This window comes from Serinus canaria, chromosome 1A (assembly GCF_022539315.1).
Source record: "Serinus canaria isolate serCan28SL12 chromosome 1A, serCan2020, whole genome shotgun sequence".
Taxonomy (NCBI): domain Eukaryota; kingdom Metazoa; phylum Chordata; class Aves; order Passeriformes; family Fringillidae; genus Serinus; species Serinus canaria.
This window is the reverse complement of record NC_066314.1, coordinates 44,901,771-44,926,712: the sequence shown is the minus strand read 5'-3', so window position 1 is coordinate 44,926,712 and position 24,942 is coordinate 44,901,771. Positions and strand designations below refer to the sequence as shown.

Sequence of the window (24,942 nt, the reverse complement as noted above, 5' to 3'; positions counted from 1 at the left end):
CCAGCTTCATTTGCAATTACATAAATTTTACTGCTGAATCTTCTTTGAGACCTGTATTATTTATAGGTATTCTTTTTGTACTCAGCTCTTCTGCTTTGAATCTGCATAAACTAGTTAAACTATTTTTAAAAAGATATCTTGTCCACAAAACTAGCGAAGAAGGCAATTAGCAGGAATTTTAATACCATAAAGAGCTCTGTAAGCTATGCCACAGGAAACAAAACAAAGCACATAGACCAAGCCCAGGAGGAATCCAAAATCATTCTGTAGGCCACTGCTGAGTGTGCTTTTTAGCAAGTAAACTTGGAGAAGTTCTTTCACACTGTTTCTTATGCAAATACAAATAAAGTTCTTAAAACACACAGAGAATTTAAATTTAAGATCCTTCATGAAAATGTATTGTCTTAGACACTACTGAAGCTCTCCCGTTCTCACCATGGATCAGATGCTGTATGATTAATCTCAAGAGTGCAAATGAAATCCTCTAGTGATCCACAGCCTGATACCAGGCTCCCAAGACTGGCTACATGTTGAAATATTAGCACAGAATTTAAAGGGGAAAATACAAGCTGGGTGTTAACTCCAATTCGGACAGGAAATCAAAATCTGCCAGATTTTCAGCACAGCATTCTGAGCAGTATGGCCAATCATGAGACCCAAACACAAAATAACACTGTCACGCCCATTAACTTCCACAGACCTTTTCCAGGCCTGTTGTAGCCCTTGCCCTAGAAGGGACTTACCACATCAGAACTCCACTCATTTTTGCAACTGGATTTTGGATACTAGTCCATAAAGTTGCTCTATTTTGTCATTGATTGTGAAAGTTCAAGCTGTCTCTGACTAAAAAAACCAAGATGAACTCACGGAACAAAAGTAAGAATGTGTAAAAGGAAGGGGAAAAAGGAACATCAGTGCCTATTGCTTCAGCACTTTGATAAAAAGACAACAGTATAATTACATACTTCAACTTAACTTCTACAGGAGTATTTAGAAAGCTTTAAGCACATACAGCTCATAGCACTACTATGTGTTGCTCTTAGAATACCATGAAAATCTCCTCTCAGGGCTACCTCCCACCATTAAATGTCTGAAATATAAAAAACCCCATTCCTTTCTTGAAGATGCAATGCCTTCCAACTACAACTGAATGTGATGTGGGTTACTTTGAGGACTGTTCTAGAAACCTCTACCATCTGTGAGGCAACACTGAAGTTGAGAGCATTCTCCAAAAGAGTGCAAAAATGAAAGATTGATGACATTTAATTGTAACAAAATTCAGTTTGCAGTATGTTTCAATTGTGGCTTGCTTTTTTCCTTTGATGATGCTAGTAGTATCCCTGGAGGAGGTTAAGAGAAAGTATTTCATGTAACTAGGAAAAAAAGCTATATTTTATACTGAAACATGCAAAGCGGTGTGAGAAATAATTTAAAGTGAAAAGGAAGTTCTGTAGCATTGAAGAACAAATGAAAGCTATCTTCTCCCCCATCCAAATTAAAGGCCTGACATAGGCTAAAGGACTATGGCACAAAACTCTGATACTCCAAATATGATGATGCTTCTCTCACCAGGTGACATGAACTGACCTGAGTTCATTGTCAGATTTTTAATTTTTTTTCAATATGGAAGAATATAGCAGCATAAAATGACACCACTGATACATCATTTGTCTTGCTTTTGCTGTCTTTCAGCAATGCATTTATTTTGATAAGGAAAATCCACACACATTAAAATCATTTTTATTTTTCTCCATTTTTGACACCAAAAGTGAATGTCTTATGTTACAATTCCCTATAGGATGGACACAAGTTTAGCTATTTGAATTACTCAAAAAAGCAGTTTAGAAGGAAAAAAACATTAAACAGGAAAAAAACCCCAAAACTATTGCTTTGCTACAAATTACCATGTTTGTCCCAAAGTTCACAGAAAGTAAAGCTTCCCCATAGCTATAGTCTACACAATAATTGTACCTAGAGTAAAAAGATATTGACTATTAACTAATGTTCTCAGCTTTTTATAAGTAGCACTTTAAGAATAAGTAGTATGATTTATTGCAATTTTGTACCAAGCAATAAGACTGAACATCTGTATGCTGCAGATTTAAGCACACCAAAAATGTATACATTCACTTTTAAAAGATTTTTGCTTATCACTCTTCATTGGTAGTAGTGAAGTCAGCTGCCTGCTCAACCAAGTTACACAATAGAGAGTGTTTCAGCATGCTTCCACTGAGAAAAATAGTCAATGGCATGAAAGTAGTAAATCTCACCTTAAAAGATGAAACTAGCAGAAAATGCAGCAATGCCCTCTTCATACAAGAATAAAACTTCATACGGAATTTTCACACTTTGAGAATACTTTTCTACATGAATATTTAAAGATAATCACATAAAGCTGTGTTGGAAAGACCTCGCTTTTTTTTTAAAAAAAAGACCACTGCTAATGTTGAAATTTTGACTGCTTCAGATAACAATCTTGACCCAAAAAAGTATTTTAGTAGCAAATTATTATGATGCTGTTTTTATTTTCCATACATTTTACTAATAAATAAGTTCCTCTAAGACACCTCTTGCCAATTAGAGTTGTATTCAGCTCCTACAACACTGTAATCACTAAAATGAAGGGATACATTTAAATGAAGTTACACTTAAACAGAGTTACTAATATGATACTAAGACTGTTACAGAAATGCAAACAGGTTTACAGTTACGTTTACTAAAAAGTTACAGTAATCTACAGAAAAGGTTGTTGTTGTACTCTCTCTACATCCTAAGAGATCAAATTCAAGTTATGTTGTTACTGAAAAAATGCATAAAGAAATGCATTTCCCTTTTCCCACGTTAAAATCCTTCTCCACTATAGTCTAGAGACAAGTACAACTTCTTTTCTGTACAAAGGAAAAGCTTTAAAAACACAGCTTCACATTTTACTACATTTTTGCCCTTCTCAGCTTCCAAGTTCTTGCAAAAACAAATATACATTTTCTCAAAAGTGAATTTAAAGGATGTCCACATTAAAAAAATAAAGCCTACAAAAAGTTCAAAGATTTAAAAAAATGTTACTCCTATGGCAGTGATCTCCTACTTGTCCAAAGTCCAGAAAGTTACCGATGTCCATTTAATATTATCTTTCTTCATTTATCCAATTTATCAGGTTCCAATCACATTATTTGTAAGAAGTCCTTGAGCCGATGAGAGGGCAGAAGAGTTCTCTACAATTAAAAAACAGGAGATCGAATTGGGTGTGCCTTTCAGAAAGCTATTCATTCGGCACTGCCTGGACTGACCATATTCAGGTATCTAGAAAAAGGATTTCCTTGATTAGTTTCCATTGACTGATAAACCAAAAACATGAAGACTGAAACAATAACAAAGAGAAGAACTTTTATCCACAGAGGAACAGGGCGTTCTTTTTTTATTGGTGGCTTCTCTGACTTGATGTCAGCGGAGGTACCATATTTCTGCGCATACTTAGAGTAACTTTCCTCCAGTATGAAGTCACTGTGCTCTAGAGGCCGGCTGGCAGCTCCTTTGATTGGTCTACGGCAGCTAGCACTGTTAATAAAAAAAAAAGTCAACTGAAACACTGCATATTTAAGAGAGCAATCTAAAGTACATACAGAAGCTTTAGTATAATTAAAGAACTAAGAATTATTTCTGGTGAATATACTACCTGTAATACTACTTTTGAAGCTTGACAGATGGACATGTTAACAACCGAGTGTTCAAGCAAACACTCTACAAAACCTTCAAATGCTACTTCACCTTATCCACATAAAAAGGATCATAGCTGGCAATCAAACTGTAGAAAGTATCTCCCTCTATTTGCTTTTTTAATCATTATTTATGCAGCCCCGCTGGGATTTCTAAACATAAGATTATCTCTGGCCAATAAAATATCTACTGATGGCTAAGCCAATACACAGAGACAAAAGACAAAGCAGCAAGGATTAAAAAAACCCATGTACACTGCCAAGTTCCTAAATACAAGGAGTACACATATATGATTTTTATTTAAAAGAAAAGAAAGTGGTATGGATTTAACTAGACCTCAAAACAGGAGAGCAAACTCGAGTAGTCAGCAGACACACTACAGTAGTAGCAACTAGTACTATATATTCTCCTTATGGATAAGAGTTTATGCAATTACAGTTTAAATCGAAGCTATAATTCGTATGTTGGAAACACAGGAAATTATTTCACATCTTAACATGGGTAAACTTTCTCATATCCTCTAAACAGAGCAATTTTTAAAATTACCTAATTAACCAGAGGGTTGCATGCAGAGGTTCAATTTTTGATTAAATATATGACACAAAAAAAACCCAAAATGCACAAGTAATAGCCTTTCCTAGATGCCTTCCTTATTCATGCCAAGAGTAATCAATATGACTGCCACCTAAAGGAAAAAATAGGGTATCTGAAAGTTCTTTCTTGCTTTGCAAAAGAAAACTCAAATATATGCTGCAAGATCTTTCCTTAATTTACAGCAGGCCTAAGCAGTTGCATGTTGTCAAAAACTTAAATACTGCAAGTCGTTACCACAGAAAAGCCCTTTCCATTTAACTTTCACCATGTAGAAATTCCAGTAATAATTCCTACTATAGTACCACCCATCTCCCTTCTCCAATTTCAATAGAAAGGGGGCTGTTTTCGTGACAAATCTATGTGTATAGAATAGAATAGGTGGCTGTCACAAATGTCATTGAGCCAGAGTGCAAAAACTATTCCTCAGAAATCTATCAATATAATCAAAAGATATTTCTCAGCTTAAATAGGTTTACAAGAACCAAGAAAAAAGTCCCCATAAACCTTAGAATTACCTAATTCCTGTAGGTGTTGATACTTCATAAGGGAACAATTCTTTAAGAATATCCCTTTCTACTCTTCTTTCTTCTGTAGTTCTCTCCAGCACCTAGGAAACCAAAATCAGTTAGAGGCCGAACAGACAGCAAAACAAAAAGTTTCTATCTCAGTGACCACCTGATAGAAGTGGCTATCTCAGTGACCACTACCATACCATGTGCAATTTGTAAGAATGAATGAGTCACCCAGTGCCATTCAAGAAGTTTACTTCTTGTGTTTTAGAAGTTTGTTTAACCTTAATTATTGGCAGCCATTCGGTCACTTTTGGTGTCCTAAAGCATTCAGTGATCGCCTCAGTTTCCTTTAAGATAAAGAATAAGTTGTATAAATCCTGTACACCTGTGAGCCGATGATGTAGATGATCAAAAAAACTTAACCATCACCTCTATCATGGCTGTGTTGAGCAGATCACAGGACTGGTTGTGATCAACATGATTTAAAAAGAATTGATGTGGGCAATCTGTCTCTTCTTGCTGCAATAAACCATACAGTATGCTGTAATAAATCACAGTGCAGTAAAATACTGACTGAAAAACCCCATCAGCAGTTTGGAATAGAACATCAAGTTGACCCACAACATTCTATTTGACAACTAAGTCTACATTGCAGTCATATTGTAAATGAAGTGTTAACAGCAGCTTTATCTAGAGCTACATAAACAGACAAACACATCTTGCAATGTAAAATTCCACATTACAGTATTACATTAATACAATTACATATACTTGCAGGTGCTTTAGACAGTTCTCCAAGAGATATAATTTTTGACAGCTTGAATAGGTTAACAGTAAAAGAATTTTTTTCTTTCTTGTTAACTGTCATAAATCTACAGATACTTTTTTAATTCAGGCACTTGGTCTAAAATGATTCTATAACTTAATTCCCTAAATTAAAGCACATTGTGTTTTTTCAGGATAGGCTGATTTACATGCTCAAAGGGAGATAACCTATGTCTACTCTACTTTGAGCTATAAAGAATAAAAAAAACCAAAAAAAACCAACTACATTTTGTTCAGAAAAATAGCAGCACAAGGAGAAATAACACATCAAAATATTTGTCTTAGGAAAAAAGAAAAATCAGATTTTCACACACACACACACAAATCTGAAAGGGGAAGATGAAAATAAGTTTATGTTTTGTTTTATGTCATGTGACAACACTAGTTTATTTTGACTGGTGTCACCCTGGCAGTGACATCCTCCACCCCCCTCTGTACTAAGAAGTAAGCACATACACACAAGAATTTTGTTCACAGAGAGTAAGCAAGAGCAATCTAAGTTTTAATTTATTTACTTCAGCTGTCATCAGTAGTTTCTTTGGTGTTCTTCTGGGCATGTCTGAGAGTTCACTGACTGACAGCGTAGGAGCTGCATGCTTGAAATTTCCAGGCACCCTATTGCCAACCTGCCGAGATTCAAAATTGTTCAAACTCAGAAACAGCCAAAATACAAAATGAAAAGGGGCAAGGTGGCAGAACCAAAAAACAAAACCTTTATGTGCATTGAATATATGCATGTTAGCAGTTAACTGAAGAAGGTTATGTAAAAGGTGCTCCAAGATCAGCAAAGGAAACACACTGCTTATCATTCCAAGTAGTTTCTTTTAAGCCATTTAGAAACATAAAAGCTATTTAGTTCACAAGAAAAGCCAAACTTAAAGGCAAATATTCTGCATGTACTTAAATAAATTAAGAAAGCATCTAAGCTTGTAAAGTGGTTCTTTTCAGCCCTCCCCCCCAAACAACATTAGGTGGGACCTAGGTGTTGACCTAGTCCCATCTCAAAGTGAAGAGTACTAGGTACTAAAACAGATACTGAGTATGTGTTCTTAAAGAATACTGAAGAGTCTTACTTTCCTTAAAACAGTCTTCTATTTGTGCAAAACAGAATTATTCTATCAATGAAAATATTACAGAAGAATAGCACAATTGATTAAACATATTTACTAAGCATATTTACTAGGGTCTCGTTGCTTGCAGCCAATACAGTTTCATTTAGGGGAGTACTCTCTGATATTACAGCATCATCTACAGGCAACTGTGCTGTAGCTTCCACCTGTTTGTTTAAAACAAACAAAAGACAACAATTGAATAAAAGAGCCACTGGGACCCTAAGAGTGAGAGAAAAAAAAAATCTTGTCTATTATAAAAGCCTCTCATCACCCTTTTTCTTGGTGTTCTTCTTGACACTCTTGTAGACTCCCTAGAAAATGCCTGCAGAGGTCCACTTTTTGAAGATCCACTTGTCCAGACAGTCTCAGTAACTCCATCTTGAGAATAGGTCTATTCAAGCATCAAACACATGATCATATACATGAAAACCAGCTCCAAATATCAGATACTCACAACCAAAAGCCAAAATAGCATGCATACTCCAGAAGCAACATGTCTACAATCAAAAAACTGTGGATCCTAAAACATTCAATAATGAATAGCTAGCTAGATTAGTAGCATTGACCAGAATACTTACATTTGAGCATATTGTTGCTCAAATACAGAACAGAATAGATAATGTCCAACAGTAAAAACTGCTGATTTGCTCACTGCCGTATAATGAGCTAACATGAGGAGTTACATTAAGACATGGACAGCAGACATGAAGCTTTCAGTCCCATTACATTTCCTGCCTACACACACAAATACAAAAATAAATCTATGAGCATAAGCAGAAAGCATCACCTTTTTCTCTACACAGATAGGGTTCTATTTTCTTAAGCAAAATTGGGCAGTTTATGCACAGCCACCTGTGTTTCAACAGGAACTAATCTTCAGCCACAGGGAGCAGGGAGAGACACTTAATGATCTTAAAAAGTTTCCACATACAGGGATGAAACTAACAATTTTCACATAACAGCAGGTTTAAACAATCAAGCCTGATACAGATCTCTCACAAATTGAAGTAACAGAATGAAGCACCAAACTTTTATAGCCATTAACAAATGCAGATCATTCCCTATGCTTTACTGCAAGTTTCATGCTCAAAGCAAATATTCCCCTCAAAACTAATTCCAAGATGGAAAGGGAGATGTGGATCTGCTTCATCTAGATTACATACAAGATTTTCTTTTTTATTTGGTTAAGTTTAAAAATAAAAAATATTACTTTTTTAATACTTCTATCTTTGCACATTAATACCTCATACAGTGATGTATTACCAAGTTTTTGGAAGTTACACTCACTGCTAAATAAAGTTATACACTGCAACTGTCGTTACAGGTTCAATAGTGGAAATTACTTCACTAGAACAGTTTCAGCCCCAAAACAATGTGTTAAGAGAACAGGCTGAAAAGTATTTATTAATTGAGAGGGGACAGTGAAACTAGAAGCTGAGCTGCTTTATGGTTCTATGACAAATTCTGTATAACAGCTACTACATATACAGCAGAGGGAGCACAAGTGTTTCACTTCATTCCAAAAATCACTGAAGCACTTTAATACACAGACCTCAGGTCCAAGCAGATTCATATTTTTTTTAGAATTGTAGATTACAGCCTATTTCTCCAAAATTCTTTACAATTTTAACAGACTTGTGATGAAACATCTTCTAACCCTTTCTTAAATATTTACCAGACATTGGATTCTCTTACTTCCTGCAACTTACAATCACAATTCCCCACTTCAACCCCATACACTTTCTATTTGAAAGGTGTTCTTTAGAAGCTTAAAGAAAAAAATACTAATTTCAGAGTGTTTCTACTCCAACAATCTACTCAGGAAAGCAGGAAGACAAAGTCATTCATTCTAGTAACCACGAGCTCCTCATTACAGACTATTTGACTATGAATTACTTGTCTTCTAATGAAAGACAGCACTTCATTAATAACTGCCTCTCTTCTTCAGATACTTTAGTCATGTTTTAAGTACCAACTTTCAATTTTTTTCTTGCATGAAAAGTCTAGGAAAAACCAGAATCCACTGCATAAAACCCCTCCCAGATTTCAGTAGAACACAGTCAACAGACAAAATGAAAAAGAAGAAATAAAATTTGTTGTGTACAGTTATAATTATCCTGTCAACAGAGCAGGCCTCTAACCCCATCAAAATGTAACGCTCATGTTGGGTACACCACTACCCTGTAATGTAACCAGAGAAACTACAATGGTGTGGTGTGGTACACAAGCAGTGCTCAGTATCTGCTTCTAACTGTCAAATAACTCATGAGCAGTGAAACTACAGATTATGACTTTACCTCAGCTATCACTTACCAAGTTACTATACAGGTAGTAAAAAAAAAAAAAAATACTGGGAGGAGTAGGGGAACACGGCACATGCAGAATGTCACTGGACAAACTTTCAGAAGAGAGACGAGTTCTACATTACTCCTGAACATTTACATTGTTTAGCCTGCCTCCTTCTGCCCAATGCCACTTACTATGACATGCCAGGCTCAGTTCTGAACTCCTACTCTAGATTCACCTACTGGATTAGAAGGGGGTATTTAAATTAGGATTTCCTACCAACCTTTCACTATGAAGAGGTAATTAAACACAAACAGCTGAGCTCAAGTTCATCGAGCCCTCCACTGCTAACTGACTGATAAGACCATGTTCAACCTCCCCACCCAATTTCTTTTGCAGCAGTCTGCCTAATAGCTATCTATTTTCACTCTCTTCTCAAGAGAACAGCTACATCCAGCCATGCTAAATTACAGTCTTGTAAGCTACATACATCTTCATCTGGTCTAAAACCAGTGCTGCACAGGACCTAGAAGTAACTAGTAAGTCTGCTCACTCCACACTGCCCACCAGCTCAGCCACACCATGCTCCAGACTATACTCATTCTGCAGAACTACTTCAGCTGTTATGCACTGTGTGGCCACACAGTGCAGAACAGTTGAAATAGTTCTGCAGAATGAGTATAGTCCCTTAACACATTGATGAAAACCTACAATGCAATTCCACTGGAAGAAGGGGAGGAAAGAAAAAAATCTCCATGTTCTGGTTTTGTTCTCAGCAAAATACATGACTACACACATTTGCTAGCCAAAAGCATTAAGTTGTTCTTGGCTTCAAGCAGCTGCAAAATTTAACTGGGGGGTGGGTGGGGCTGTTTTGTTTTGGGTTTTTTCAGTGGTTTTGTCTATTTGCTGTATTTGAAAAAAAAAAAAAAACCAGACAAGAAACAATCAGAAGTTCAAAAGTAAAAAGTTTAACGAACTAAAGAGTTTCTGAAGAATTTGGCAATTTTGAAATGACATAATGTTTTCATCATTCTTTTGATTAACTCCTGGTAATTAAAAGACAAGTTGCAAAATATTGCATCTCATCTGTACTGCACATGTAAGATTGCCAAAAGAGTAATGACATGATACTAATATAGTGAAAATAGATGACAAAAAATTGAGTAAACAAATCATCACTTAAAATGGCACAAAAATACCTTGCTACATCTCTTTTGTTCTGTAGATGAGTTCCTGAAGACTACAAGTTTTCTTTGTTGACAGCAGAATTAACTATCTTTATTACACTGAAGCTGATAGGGATTTTTGGCAGAATAATCACTTTGAAAAAAGTGATTCTTGAAATACAAGAATCTAAAGATTAAGATGCTCATTATAGAGACCATTACAAGCAGAAGTTGCCTGATCAAAATTAAAGAATGTTTGGCGCACTGAACTACGTGTGTGTTTAAATTTTTTGAAGTAAAATCTGTTCAGCTTGCACCCTAAAACTCCAACTTAAAATAAGCAAACTAGTTATGGATCTCCATAGCTGTGTTGTATTACTCAAGGTCATAGAGCAGCATTTCACCTGCTAAAGAGTGAAATAGCTAAAGCGTCCATAGCTAAAGCATGTTTATACATCTATGCACACACACAAAAAAAATAGCAAGCATCTGGCATTTAACAAAGTATTGAGAAAAGTCACTGCTCTGCTAAAATACACCAAGCAATTAACAAGCCAGATTCTGAGTCACTGAATGTTTCTTTATGAGTCCTTTACTGCAGCATAACTCCACTGCTTACTAGACAGACGAACAACACTCTAAAGACTTTAAGTATACTAAGGTAGGGAAGAGGGCATTTAGTGATGCTTTCACATCAGAAGGACAGATTAGCCATCAACTACCAAACCCTGTATTCAGCAGTTTGAGAATCAGAGGTGATTCTGTAAAATCCCTCTTCCATCAAGACAGCATAACTAATATTTATAAGTAAAGAAAGGTGGTACATACAGGTGGGAGATCTACACTTGTTATTTATTCTTTTTCTTCATAGGAGAAGTTTTTAAACAAATTTGTGTCTACTCTAGTACTGCTGCTACAAACATAGTTGAAGAAAATATATTACATAGCTAGTGTATGTGTGTACACACATTCACACACCTATATATATATAGGCATATACCCAAATACATTGCTTCACAGATTACATTTAAAGGAATCATTAAATAGATGGATTTAAAATGCATACCTGTATCTGTAGCTATCTAAATATATATATATGTAAAAACACTTGTTAAAAAAATTCCACGCACCCTTATTTCCTAACTTTTCTTTTTTTGAGAAACCACTGCTTTTAGTAAAACAAGTTCATTACAAGCATCCAACAGAAAGGCATCAGTCCATGTGACTTAATCTGCCAGGTTTCCTAAACTGATCATAAGGTTGCCTACTATTCTTCTCTAGGAGGTGCTACAGCAGCTGGCAAGTCAGACAAACAGCTTTTAGCAGACCATAACTTTGAACATTATCAGACATGCTAAAAACAGCCGCTACAGTTAATTCACAAGATTTTCATGCTATATTAGAACAGGCTTCTAAAAGAACTTTTAAAAAATCAGCATGGCTTACTTAGTCAAATGTGATGTTAAAGGTAGCAAGGTGTTTAGTGAGCACATCACCTGCAGTCAGTAGCTGTTCCACGAGCTGCTAGGACAAACATACCTGGTTGTGTTCAACAACTCTTTTTTGTTTGAGTGCTACTGGCGTCTTCGTCCTGGATTTCAGAGGTTCTCTCTTCTCAAGCCTCAGCTCAGTCTTCGGATCTGCAAACAGTTTTAATATAACTAGTTTCTATAATACTACTGGTTGTTAGACTAGTTGAAACCAAATGCATTTTAATAAAAATTCATTTTGAGAGGCAACATAACTCTTATGAGCTACCATTCCCTTAAAAAGCTGTGAAACAAGTATATTTCTCTACTAAATGTATAAGAACAAAGACTTTTGAAGAATAACCTTAAAATTATTTCAAAACACTGATCCATGTATTCACCTTTTTTGCTAAAAATTCTACATTTCAGATAAGCCTTGACAAATCCAGAAGCTCCATTTAGAAACTGCTATCAAATTGCAATTCCTTTAACCAAAGGACCATTCTATTGGTTGTACTAAAGGTATTGAAGCTTGTCAATGTTGTTTTAAGTTGTTAGCTTATTTTCCTCTAATATATGTCCTTTTATATAAAACCCCATTTTTGATGCAGTAGAAAGGAGAGTTGTTAGCAGCCATCTCACCAATAAAAGGATGCATTATTTCCATTGCTTTTCTAAAATTTTAGCTTTACACCAACATATTTAAGATTTATTAATAAAAAACCTTTTTTTTTTGTAAGGGAAAAGGGGAATACTTGTCTTTGAGGTCTTTTCCCAGTGTGTGAAGAGTTCAGTATTTACATGAAGCATATGTAATTATAAGAAGTTAGCTGTCAGTTGTGACTGGGCTCTTGGCTGTCCCAAACATTACTAAATCAATCTCTACCATCCTTTCCCCTTAAAAGTGCAAAATATAAAAGTTGAAAAATGTGCAAGGGAGATCAATCCAATTGCTAGTTGTATTTCAGCCCTTTCTGTCCTATGTCCATGGAAATTCCTGTAAAAAGCAGAAGAAAACAAACCCACTCCCAAAACCAAACCACACTAAATAAGCATCTTCTAACACTCCATTCAAGTAATTCTTTAAAATCTGTGCAGGTTTTTTTTTTTTTTGTAAATTGCACGATGGTGTGTTTTTGGTCCCACTTTCCCCACCACTACACATGCTTGATACAAACTTGATATTAAAACCCACAACACACACACCCAGGACCAACCAATCAATCCACCCCCAACTAAGTCCATAAGGAACAGAGCATAAAAAGGGTTGAATCATAAGTGTTAGCCATTAAACAAAAAAGAACAGAAAATTAATAAAGAAACATTTATTCACTATCCCACAGTGAATAACTACTATAATTATAACTACAAAACTACTAATACTATGGTGTGAGCACCGTCAGAGAAAATTGGACTAGTACTTAAGTGTGAAGTGCAAAGAACATTGAAACACCCAATATGCAGTTCTCCTGTCTATTGGATTTACAGGCTCCATCCAGTCTGGGGAAAATGGATAAAAGGGACCAGGTCAGTAGCAAAAGGTTTCCTTTCCCAGAACAGGCACCTGGATCACTCTGCTGGCACTGCATGATCAAGTACATGACTGACATGGCCCACAGCAGAATCTTACAGCCTCACCCAACAGCAAGATCATACCTCTGTAGGTTATTTCTACTGCAAGTATTACTCATGTATAATTCAAACTGTTCCCATGCAAGTTCCACTCGAGCCTTACCTTCCTCATTGTCACTGTACTGGTCAGAATCATTGTTTCCATTCTGCCTGGTGTTCTCAGTAGTCGGAATCGCTGGGAGAGGCACAGGTGCCTTCAGGTCAGGACCTTGTTCCATCAGTTTCAAAAGCTTTTTCTCATAAAGTTTCCTAGTAGTAGCTATAACAAGGAAGGATACATGCTAAAGAAACAGTTTAAATCTTTCCTTACTTGACTGATAGAACTTTACTGTTACATATTCTTTGGGAAATTCTGAACATAATGTTTTGTTTATTTTTAATCAGTTTGTATGGCCCAGAGTGTCTCTCTATATATACACACACACCTCTAGGTACACAACTCTGCCTCCAAAGCCTCTAACTTTTCAGTTTAAGAGAATTCTTAGATTAACTCAGACCTTCCTGTACACTGAAAGTTATAGAAAGGAAATCTATGGAAAGGGAATTTACCTGTTTCTTAGATATTCTACTTCACAAAAAAAAAAAAAAAGAACCCAAAAAAAAAAGTGAATTCGATAGTGCAAGGGAAACAATTTCCATGCAGATTGCTCCATTATTCTCCTAATTCCCTTACCCTGGAATTAAAGCCCCTGTCTTTGCCTTGTTGGAAAATCCAGACCAATAAGCATCAGAGGTGGTGCAAGCAAGCAACAACAACAGAACTTTGTGCTTGCTGCCATCCAGCCATCAGGTTGGCTTGCTTGGACAAGCAAGAACAGCTGTCTAAAACACTTTAATTCTAGCACATACTTCCATATTTGGACTTTGTTGGCAAAGAGGTGACTGATGCCTGAGCTGTTAGCTGCATTAAAAAAAAATCTAGCTTTTGAAGTTTTCTGATAAGAGGAAACCACCATTTAAAAGAAATGGCAGCCTTTCAAGAAAGAATCCATACCCTCTAAGAATTAAAGGCAATAAATTAGACCAAATGTAAATGCCTTTCCAGTGGACTACATAGGTTCTTGAGTACTATGCAAGAGGTACAGGATGAATGGCAAGGCATGCAGAATCAGCTAACTGAAAATATTACAGATAAGACTAGGAATACACACAGGACTGCAGGCTCAGTCATGGACACTTCCATCTACCTAGGATTCAAGAACATTCCACAGAAGGCTCTGCATATTACAGACAACAATCTTTTTTTCAAGAGTTGTGAAATCAAATGCCCTTGCCGCTAGGCTACTGCACAATCTGAAAGGCAAGGCACTTTGATCTCACATCACAGACAGCATCCAAGGCAGGAGATTAGGCTGGGGTCAGGACTACTCCTGACATAGGCCAGCACACAGGACAGAATGCTAGACTAGAAAAAAACATTAGCAAAGGAAAACATTACTGCACAATGCAGTGAGTAGGAAATGCTCTAGGGAAAGGGAAGTTCCCTGCTCTCATTTGGCTCTCAATACTATTAGGTTATTATGTAAGATGTATTTCCTATTTAAGCGGGCCCAGATCTAAACCTCTGTATCAGAAGACTTAACTACCCCAGCACTGAACTTTAACTAATAGTCACACAGCTTCAGAACACAAGTTGGAACATCTCCAGCTGGCCTAGAACACCAGAAACAAACTGCAGACTTGCCCGCTGCAATGCTTCAAGACTTCTTAGTGTAAACAGTCCAATGAAAATATCCTAGGTGAGAAGTAGGATTGCAGCAGTACTGGTACTAAAAAGTATCTGTACCAGGGAAACTTCACAAGTGAGGTATAGTGAGAAATAAAACAGATTAATATCTACTAGTTCAATTGACCTACCTACAATTGGGCCAGGATTTACTCCATACTTCATAAGTTGCTCTTGAAGGTCTTCATTACTCATCTCTGTTATATCTAGGCCATCCTTCTCCTCTGGTCTGGGTTTGTCAGTTTTCTTTGTGGCTTTCTGGAACAGGAGAGAGAGATGAGAGACAGTGTTTCTAGTTAATACTGAACACACCTTTTTTCTTCTAAGGGAACAGGAAAACATAAGAGTACTAAACATATAAACCCAGAAGAAATTAATTCTATTCTCACCCATGATCACTACTAAAGCCTATGTGAAACAGTACAAACATTTACACCTACTAAGAAAAAATGCACAAGTTTTCTGCTGAGGAGGGAAATACCCATTACAAGTCTCCTCTTAAAATCACTCATTCTGGTCTTGTTTTAGTTTCATGTTCATATATACAGTGGGAAGGGACTGCTTTCCTGTGACTGAAGAAGTAAGCTTCCAGCCATTTCACCGTCACTACACAAAATACAAATATTATGTTACATTGGCATTTCTTTGCATTATTTTTCTACCTGATAGGTAATTTCCTCCTCTAATGACAAGGAACAAGCTCTTTAGTATCTACATACTTTCAACCAAGTTTCCAAAACCCCTATTCCTACTCGACCTGTCATTCTCTGTGAGATTACATGATATTACAAGGTGAGTAGAGGAAAGGCAAAAATCAGAAACAGTCTCATATTTTCAAAATCCTGCTTGTCTGCTTAGGCCTCTGCTACTTGTAGCTCTAAAAAATTCTAAACCCAACTCTGGCAACACTACTTGAACACTTGGCAATGCACCATCACCACATGCAGATGGCTATCAAAATAATCTGCTGAGATGCTCCTCCTAAATTAGCAGTTTCTGCTCGATCCAAAGAGAGTGATCATAACACTTCAACTTGGGAAGCCTCTGTTGCTGCAATAGGGATTGTAAAAGTGAAGAAGTAAGACACAAAAAAGCATGCTTAGGATTTGCATGCTCTTTACTAAGAAAGACCTTGATACTGTTTTGAAATAAGCCATATTTGTATCTCAAAGTTGCATTATAAGAACATAAACAATTTCTGCACTTGGTATTTTTCTCAACTCAGTTGTCCAGAGGGCCTGTTTGGGTTTGTTTATTTTTTTTTGTACTAACAAAAGACTAAAAAGTCCAAATACAAATAGGCTATAAACACTCAATGATAATTTTCTTGTTGCATTTTATAAGATAGCAACAAAACACTTTGAGACGATTTACATGAGCTAACAGAATCTATCTAACTATTAATGCAGGTTCAATATTTGTTTGCATGCAAACTTGGTCTTGCCTCAAATATTTTAAAATATTTTAAAACTAAGCAGGGACTGAATGAGGGTTTCCCAAATATATCTGACTCCAAATTTTCCTCTGGCTTCTGGATATTCCAGCATGATAAACTTAGAATCAGCTGCTGAAAAGCAACAGAATCTCTAAGGATCATGGCATTTCTTTATTTTAAGAAATAAACTCCAAACTGTCCAAAGAAAGTATAGGACCACTAAAAAAGCAAATTTGACTAAAGAGAGATTTACAACTCACTTTATCAGTCATTCCACTCCTAATTAGTTTTTAAAGCAATTGAGCCATGCACGAGAAACAATCCTGCAGCTGCATGAGACTTTTATTCACTTTTGAACATGTTGGTCATAACATTATGTCAAGTTAAATATTGCATTAACTTTCATTTCATATTCAATGTGGTTTTTTCTGAACTACTGGACTGTCCAAACTAAAAAGTTCTGAAAAAAATGCTGGGATTTCTTGTTGAGATCCGTTTAGACAATGACAGCTCTGGTGTTTGCCCACATCACCAAGCAGATTAATCAAGATACTTGTCCACATTTCAGAAAAAAGCTACCATGCTGCAGGAAAATGACATTCCAATGACACTTAGAGAAACTGGAATCCTAATGTAATGTATCTCTACCTTTGTTCATTTAGAGACCACAGAAGAGACTACAACAATATACACCAGAAAAACTACTCAGCATTCTGGATGCTTTACAGAAATCTCAGCCATCAGAAATCTAACTGTAACTAATGAGTACCAGGGTACTCTAACACAAGTAAATTCACATATCTCATGGTTTCTTTGTGGCTTTTTTCCTTCAAAATACCATTTCACTTTTTCCTGCACTACTGTTACAAACAGAGATCATCAAAACAGCCATTTTCAGCAAAGAAAAAGAGTAGGGAGGGGATGAAGGAAGTTGAAAGTAATCTGTGTTCTTCAATAATTGGGCCAGATGTGTTCATTTTGTGTTCTGCAAGGTCACAGCTTTTACTTTTGAACACCTTTCTCCTTAGAGCAGGAGCAAATGACTTCCCTTGTATAAGTAGAAAGCTGCCATCTAACCATTCACTGGACCACAAGGTGAATCCCTAGAAGTATAAGGCTGGATAGAAGACTCTCACACCTCAGGTGTGGCATGACAGCATCAACTTCAGCAACAACACTAAATTTAATTACCACTACCATTATAGTATAAGGCATCACTACGCTTCCTGTGAATCAAGACAACTTGTCTGCTGGACTACACCATGAGAGAGATCAAGAGAGCTAGCTTAAAAGTTTAACAGTGTAAATTAAATACAAACAAACAAACCCAAAAAACTCACACCCTCATTTACTTGTTTTAAGACCACTGGCAAGATTTGTCTTACTGTGGTGCAGAGATGAAGCGCCTGAAATGAAACTGTGGCAGAATTTGCCAATGTAAGGTAGCGCCACTGACCACTTTGCCCATAATGTAAATATTTTTGCAGCAATACAGCCAAATCTATGTAAATATTCTTGCAACAATATACCCAAGTCAATAAATCCTTATATGAACATCTTCTAATCCGATCCAGAGCTCACAGCATAAAAAATATTTCTAGTCTTTGCTATTTTCTAGAAAACAGAAGATGGAAGATTATCTGCATACTTCACTTGAGAGATAGCAATTTGGTAGTGGTATCTGTCAGGCTTGGTTTCCAACTGGCTAGGACCTAACTCTTCAAATGAGTACTGAAGTGAGTTATAAGCATGGGGCTACCACATATCATTCTCAGCACTAGGGCCACAGCATAAGAAATTCATCTTCTCCAAGTATCATCTCTTGACAGCACAAAGCTTTCACATTCTTTTGCTAGCAAGAAGAGCAGACAATGCAAGCAACCAGAATTCAAAACCTACCCCTTACCTTAGGCATTTCTGCTGAGTAGAAATGAACAGCCAGAGACCAGCTTAATTAGGCAAACATCATAAGTGCCTGTACTAGTCCCAGCACTGTCCCAAAGACAAGCATAAGAAACATGCTGAAGAAGTTGTTAAATAAAACCAACAACTACGGGACATCATCAAAAATTATTTTCAAATTCCAAGGTAAATGGCATCTACATCAGGATACAAGGTTTTTAACCCCAAACAGGTGCAGCTCCATCACTAGACACAAAAAGGGTCAGGCTTATTTACGATTTCTCTGAATGAGGTTAAGATAGGCTAAAGAAAGCCCAATTCACACCACAAGAGTGCTGTTTAATTCTCCAGTTTGCAGAGTTCCCTCTGGTAGCAAATAACTATTTCTCTCAGGAGATGTGACGTTAAGGAACTGCATATGCAAAATAATAGATTTATACTGTGAAATAGATAGGTCTTTATTCCCCTTGTACTTTTTATTCTACCATAGACAATAATTTCCTACAATAGAATTTCCTTTTTTAAAAATCAAGTCCTACTGAACTTTTTAACCTTAAAGGCCTAGAGACAATATTAACCAAGAGCCACAGAACAGACAATATAAACAATGGAAAGGGAATTATGCAGCAGCAATTCAAAAGATACTGATACATGCAACTTAGAGAATTCACTACCTTTTAACCTTAATTAGTAAGTGCCAGACTTAAAATCACCAAGCCTATGTACAGTAACAATCATAAATTATAAGATTATGGACTATTCAACCTTTCCAACCCCTTCTCCTCCCAAACACTAATTTCCATGTTACTTGGTGAAGGAAATGCACCTACTCAAAGTCTGAAGGCGCAGAACAGCCTGGCAGGATTTCTCACTGTAGTGGGAATTACTTTGGTCATCTCATCCCTGCTGCCCACAGCTTTCTCGCAGATGATGAGCACTTGTCAGCACTTCTCTAAGCACATGAGCACTTTTAAAAAGGCCACAAAGGATTTAAACTGTATTCTGGGTGACGTTTGTGCGGCAGGCTGTAATGAAGACATAGAGCCACACAGGAAACACCGAATAGATTCTCTTCCTTCACTGGGCACACACAGATGCTTTACACTGCCTCACCTGTCCAGTACTTTCCACAAACCTTATCTTCAGAAACCACCAGTTTTACTATTACCTTCTCTTTTCCAACAGGGAAAGGGCTGAAGCTGCTGTTACCTCGGCTACAGATATCACAACCACAGCATTCTGACTATGAAGAGCTGGAGCTGGCTCTTTATTTACTTGGCTACTTGATTAGAACAAAGAACCCCAACAACCCAAACAAACAAACAACTCTCCCCCCTCCCCCCCCATCAAACCAAACATCTTTACCTGATAGGTCTCATACATGACCTTTCAAACAGGCCCTTCAGGTCCAGATGTTCTCATCATACTTTCATTAACAGGAGACATTTGACTGATCTTTTTCATATAATCACTTTAAAAGTCAAAAATATCACTCAATATATGCTTTAGAAGTGATTCTTCCAGGACATGAAATACACAACAAGCTCAGCCATAATAATCTATGCATTTTAAACTCTGAACAGTTCCTGTTTGACAACAGCATCAAGACAATATTTTTGGTACATGCTTTAAAATAATGGTCCTAGAGAGCTAAAAATGTAATTTTATAGTTACTTTTCCTGTGAGCTATCTTTACTGACATTCAGCCCATAACTAACCAGGACAAGGGGCATTCAGATGCAGATGGCTCACCCTGCAGCAAAACAGTGTCTTGCATACCTAGTCACCCTCCTCACATACCACTATGCTAAACAGGCTTAAGAGAAAAAAGCAAAACAGTTGCTCAAAAACATTAGAGCTGGAGAAGCTGGCTCTTCCAGACAATATTATCAGACTGAGGCACAAGCAGGCATGATTTTAAAAGCTTTTTCTGTTCTGGTAGGAATATGTAGCCAAAGTGAGCTATATATTCTTGGGCTGGATAGAGCTAAGCCAGAAGACTGACATAGTCAAAACACATAATTTGCAACAGAATTCAACCTATGGGATTTTGTCTCTGCACAGCTTATTTTTTATTTTATCAATAGAAAATAAGCACCTAAATGCATTATCATATGCTCATAATTTAGAAAAACCCCACTAAAATGACAGTGTAGACAGTTCATAATTACTAATGACCACAGCCGTGTCCAAGCTCTAGTGGCAGTATTAAGAGTGCGGTTGTAGCTTTCAGTGAGTGCAGCACGGACATTCAGATGATTCCTTTGTACTTGTTGCTCATATCCCCTTTAAGAAAAGCGGTGCCTGCCCCCCTCCAGGACCCCTAAGCCAGCCGAGCGATCCCGCGGGTGCCGCAGGAGGAGCCGCTCGGAGCGAGCGCCCCGCTGCGAGGGCCCGGCCCCGGCGCGCCCCCTGGCGCCCGGCCCGCGCCGCCGCACGGGCCGCGACCCCGCCGGCGCTGCCCCACCCTCCGACTCCCCTGCTCACACGAGGACTGCAACTCAACCAGGCTGCAGCCTCTGAGAGGCTTCTAACTATTTGCTGGCAATAAAGGGAAGGGCGAGCGGGCCCAGAGAGGGGTGGGGGAAGGCCCGTTCTTTTGCTTTATTCCGCCTCTCCATATATCCTTGCAGTTCCAGCTTCCTCCCTTGCCCCTTACCTCTAACTTCTTTCAAACGTCGGAGTGCTTTCCCTCCTGTCCTCTCTTAATCTTATTAAAATATTTTGCTTCGAATCCCAGTCCCCTGGAATGTCAGCCTTCCCTCACTCTTCCTCTTCTTTCCAATTGTTCTAGGAGCAAATTGCTCTAGAGACAGGAGTGTTAATCTTTTTGAAGGACGGCTGATCAGAGAAACACCCTTATGCCAAAAGACATTAACAGGGACAACAGTTAGGCTACAAGCAGTTGCAGAACTACTCAAGTAGCACAAAGAAGGCAACAAGCACACATCATCCAAGTTTGTTTTGCTTGGCAGGTATTATTTGGGATTTTTCTGAGTGTTTTGGTTAGGGCTGGTTGTTTTGGGGAGGGGGTGACAAGGGGATGGCGACAAAACACAGGGCACAACAGACCCTAATCTGAGCAGCTCTAACTAGAGTATTTGCTGAAGTTCTGGAACTTCTGATGATACAGTGCTCTGATACTAACACACAAGATAAGCATAAATAGTACAGAGCCTTCCAGATATTGTTAACAAAAGTGTAGGAGTACCACCCATTCTGTAAACATCAAAAAAGTCACCCATAATTGTTTAAACTTAAGTACTGTAGGAAGGAAAACTCAGATCTAGGATAGGAACTAGCAGTTCTGAGATGCTCCTCCTCCAACAAGCATGAAACAAGTCAGATTCAAGCTCAACCTGTTAAACTCAAAAGCACCTTATGAATGCTATCAGCAGACCACTCTAAATCAGAAATGTCTGTTTCACTGTAACTGTATTCAGTGAATGCCAGTTAAGTGTCTGAAATAGATGTTAGGGTAAATAACTTGGTTGTAGAGATCTCTTCCTCTTGAAGATGCAGTTTTCAATGTTTTAATTTAAAATCTGTTCTCTTGGGCTTTTGAAGATTAAATCGTGAAAGACCTACAAAGGACTCCGTTTCTCGGCACTCCCTTAACTAATGACCTTTGAAACATAGTAACTGAGACACAATTAAATAGTTTCACTATCACACATATTAGGAACCGGAAGCTGATAAACATTATCTAAGCCTCTTCTCAAAACCAGACATCTTACAATTATCAATTACAAGACTGCTTTCTCAGGATATGCAAATTTATAGTCCACTTATGAAAAATTAAGAATTAAATCACAGCTGCCTAAAGAGAAAAATTTCAGATGGCATCAGCTTCCCCTCTTTCCTTGCATGTGTAAAGTCTAAGAAAACAAGCACAGGGGACTAACTGAACAGGCACCAGAGGCGCTTTGCTATAATACACATCTTATACGAGCAAGACATCTACATTACAGACCCTCTTTACACTAAACAGTCCACTTCATCAAGCGAAACAAACCAGCTGTTCCCGCACAGCTTCACCCTTTCATTTAGGAGCATTTACACCGAGTAGCGTTGCTGCCGTACAACCGCGACAGCGGACCGGAGTCCTTTCCTAAGCAAGTTGCAGCCTCGTGTACTTCTCTTCCTTCGTTCCTCCAACACCGAAAGAGAGCACACAGGACACCGCTCGCCAAGCTACAGTAAAGGTCTCCCAATTGACCCTCGGGGGGCCGTCGCACCCTCCACGCGCGGTCGCGCTGCCCCTGCCCCCCGAGCCAGCCGCTCCAAAGGGCGCGCAGGGCGGGACGTGTCCAGGAGGAGCAGCCGGCAGACCCGGCACCGACCCGCCGTCCCAGCTCGTCCTCGACGCGGGGCGGCCGCCCGGCAGCGCCGCTGCCCCTCTCCCCCAGGCTACGGGACCGTCCCGGCCAGGCACGATCCCGCCCTCAACCCAGCCGGAGACGCTCCCGACCCCGCCTGGGGACCCCGCCGCGTTGTGCCTCTCTCCGAGCCGCGGCCGGCGGGCGGGGGCGGCCGGCCCCGTTCGGGCGGGAAAGCGGGCCCGAGGCTGCCGTGAAGCCGAGGCGGCGCGGGCAGGAGGCAGCGGTACTCACCCGCCCGGCGGCAGCAGCTCCGCGGCTCCGGGCGCCGAGAGGTGTGGGCTCCCGCTCCTCGTCGCTGGAAAAGTCGGGCTGCGCGAGGGCGGGCGGGTTGCGGGCGGTGAGGTGCTGCAGGTAGAGCTGCACGTACACGTCCTTGCGCTGCTCGCCGCCCGGGAGGCTCACATTGTTAGCGATCAGCTCGCTCTTCAGCTTCTCCTTGGTCAGCACCGACGGATCCGCCAGGAACTCGGGCATCGCCGCCGGCCGCAGCCGCCGCCGCTCTCCCGGGAGAGGGACCAACAAAGCGCGGGGAGAAGGGGCGGGGGAGCGGGAGGAGGAGGAGAAGGACTCGCCTGCTCCGCGCCAGGGACCAGCTCCACAGCGGGCGGGCGCGCGCACCGAGCGCTTCTTCCCAGCCAGCAATAAACGGCGCCCTGATTGGCGGGGAGGGCAACGAAGCGGCCCCGCTATTGGCTGGCGGGCGCACAGGGGGCGGGACGCGCGGGAGCAGCGGCGTTGGTGCTTTGCGCGAGGGACAGTAACGCAGTTTAAATTCGGCTCGGGCGGGAGAGGCGCGTGGGGCGGCGCTCGCGGGCCCGGGGAGGGTGAGGGCGCCGCCCGCGCCCCGCGGGTCCCGGTGGCGCCGGGGCCTCTCCGAAAGAAGCCCTTTCGGGTGAGAGGTGTGTCCCGCCGCCGGGAGCGCCCCTCCCTGTCGCGAGCAGCGGGGGAGGCGGTTAACGCGATCCCTGTTACCTGCCGCGATCCCGGTGTCCTGCCGCGACACCTGCCGCCGCCTCTGCCCCGCGGGCACCTGCGGCCCTGGCGGAGCGCGCCGCCGGCGGCCGTGCCTCCCGCGCTCGGCACCGCGGGCCGGCGGGCACGGCAGCTCCCTCTCCCCCGGGATAGCCGCCCTCGCCCGGCCCTTTGGCTGGTGGGCTCCAGAAGGAATCCAGCTGGGAAATCTGTAGCTAATCTCTTAGTGTGACTGCCGCCGTTGCGGTGACTTAAACGCAAAAAAAAACCCCCGAACTCGCATCTCTAGTACCGCAGAGTTTGAAAGGCTCGTAGGTGTTTTATTTATTTATTTATTTGTAAAGACGAAGTGTGTCCCTGCTGGGAAAGTTCGATTGAGTTCAAGACTGCAGTCTTACAGTCTTTAAACAAGCGGGTTAAATCCTTCTGTGTTTACACGCTGCTTGCTGGGAACAAGCACTGCTTCTGGTTTGTGATGGGAAGGGTTCAGTGTTTAGATTTAACTATCTGTCCTATGCTTTTGAGAACTGCCTTGCAGTATACCCGAGATAAGAATTTAAATGTGGCTACTTTAATTTTCCCATCAGTCATGGATCTGAAACGGGATCATTGGTGTTTGCACCTACTCCTCTTTGTATTCCAGAAAGAGTTATAAATTGCTGTTGGGGAAAGGGATTTCCACTACTGTTGTGTGCTCCATCATGTCCTGGTGCCTGTTGTTCCTATTTACCTTACCATAGCCTCAGTATCAACTGGATGACAGCGATGAGGATTATTTTTTGTGGTAGGTGATTTCGAGACAGATCAAGGACTCACCCACAGGAAGCCTGACGCTTCCTACTGAAGAATTGGTGTGGTGTGGTGTAACAAAGTAATTAAGAGGAGGGAGAAGCTTAGCTTGGGGCATTTAATTTACCTTGTTGCTCTAGTCTCTCTGTGAGGTGGCAGTCATCAGAAATTCGTTTTAACTTGGATCTGAAAGTGCTCGGTTTTTGGTGTACACACTTTACCTGTTCAGTTTGCTTGGCAGCGAGGTTGAACAGTGGGTAGAAACATCTGCCTCCATTAATACCACACATGTTCACAGTAAAAAGTAATGTATCAATGTAGGTTGACTGCTATCACTTACTTTTAAGCTTGAATAGAGCAAATTAGATGGTTTTATCTATTTTTTCAGCATATCTTACCCAAAATTTTACCAGGTACGTAGAT

The 24,942-nt window shown here is 39.8% G+C and overlaps 1 protein-coding gene across 5 annotated transcripts; it reads right to left on the bottom strand.

Moving 5' to 3' along the window:
• Window positions 1-1,723: 1,723 nt before the first annotated feature.
• TMPO (thymopoietin) lies at window positions 1,724-23,409 on the bottom strand. Of its 5 annotated transcripts, XM_050985970.1 has the most exons (11): window positions 22,990-23,409; window positions 15,171-15,297; window positions 13,417-13,572; window positions 11,752-11,852; window positions 7,029-7,148; window positions 6,826-6,921; window positions 6,161-6,271; window positions 5,250-5,339; window positions 5,102-5,167; window positions 4,824-4,915; window positions 1,724-3,555 (listed from the first exon to the last, which is right to left on the bottom strand). In XM_050985970.1, the coding sequence occupies exons 1-11, from the start codon at window positions 23,230-23,232 to the stop codon at window positions 3,264-3,266; spliced, it is 1,494 nt and encodes a 497-aa protein (XP_050841927.1). In that variant the 5' UTR covers window positions 23,233-23,409; the 3' UTR covers window positions 1,724-3,263. The 5 variants fall into 5 exon arrangements, with proteins under 5 accessions (XP_050841927.1, XP_050841906.1, XP_050841910.1 ...); XM_050985949.1 differs by lacking the exons at window positions 5,102-5,167; window positions 5,250-5,339 and having other exon boundaries at window positions 22,990-23,407; XM_050985953.1 differs by lacking the exons at window positions 5,102-5,167; window positions 5,250-5,339; window positions 7,029-7,148 and having other exon boundaries at window positions 22,990-23,407.
• Between the last annotated feature and the right edge of the window lie 1,533 nt (window positions 23,410-24,942).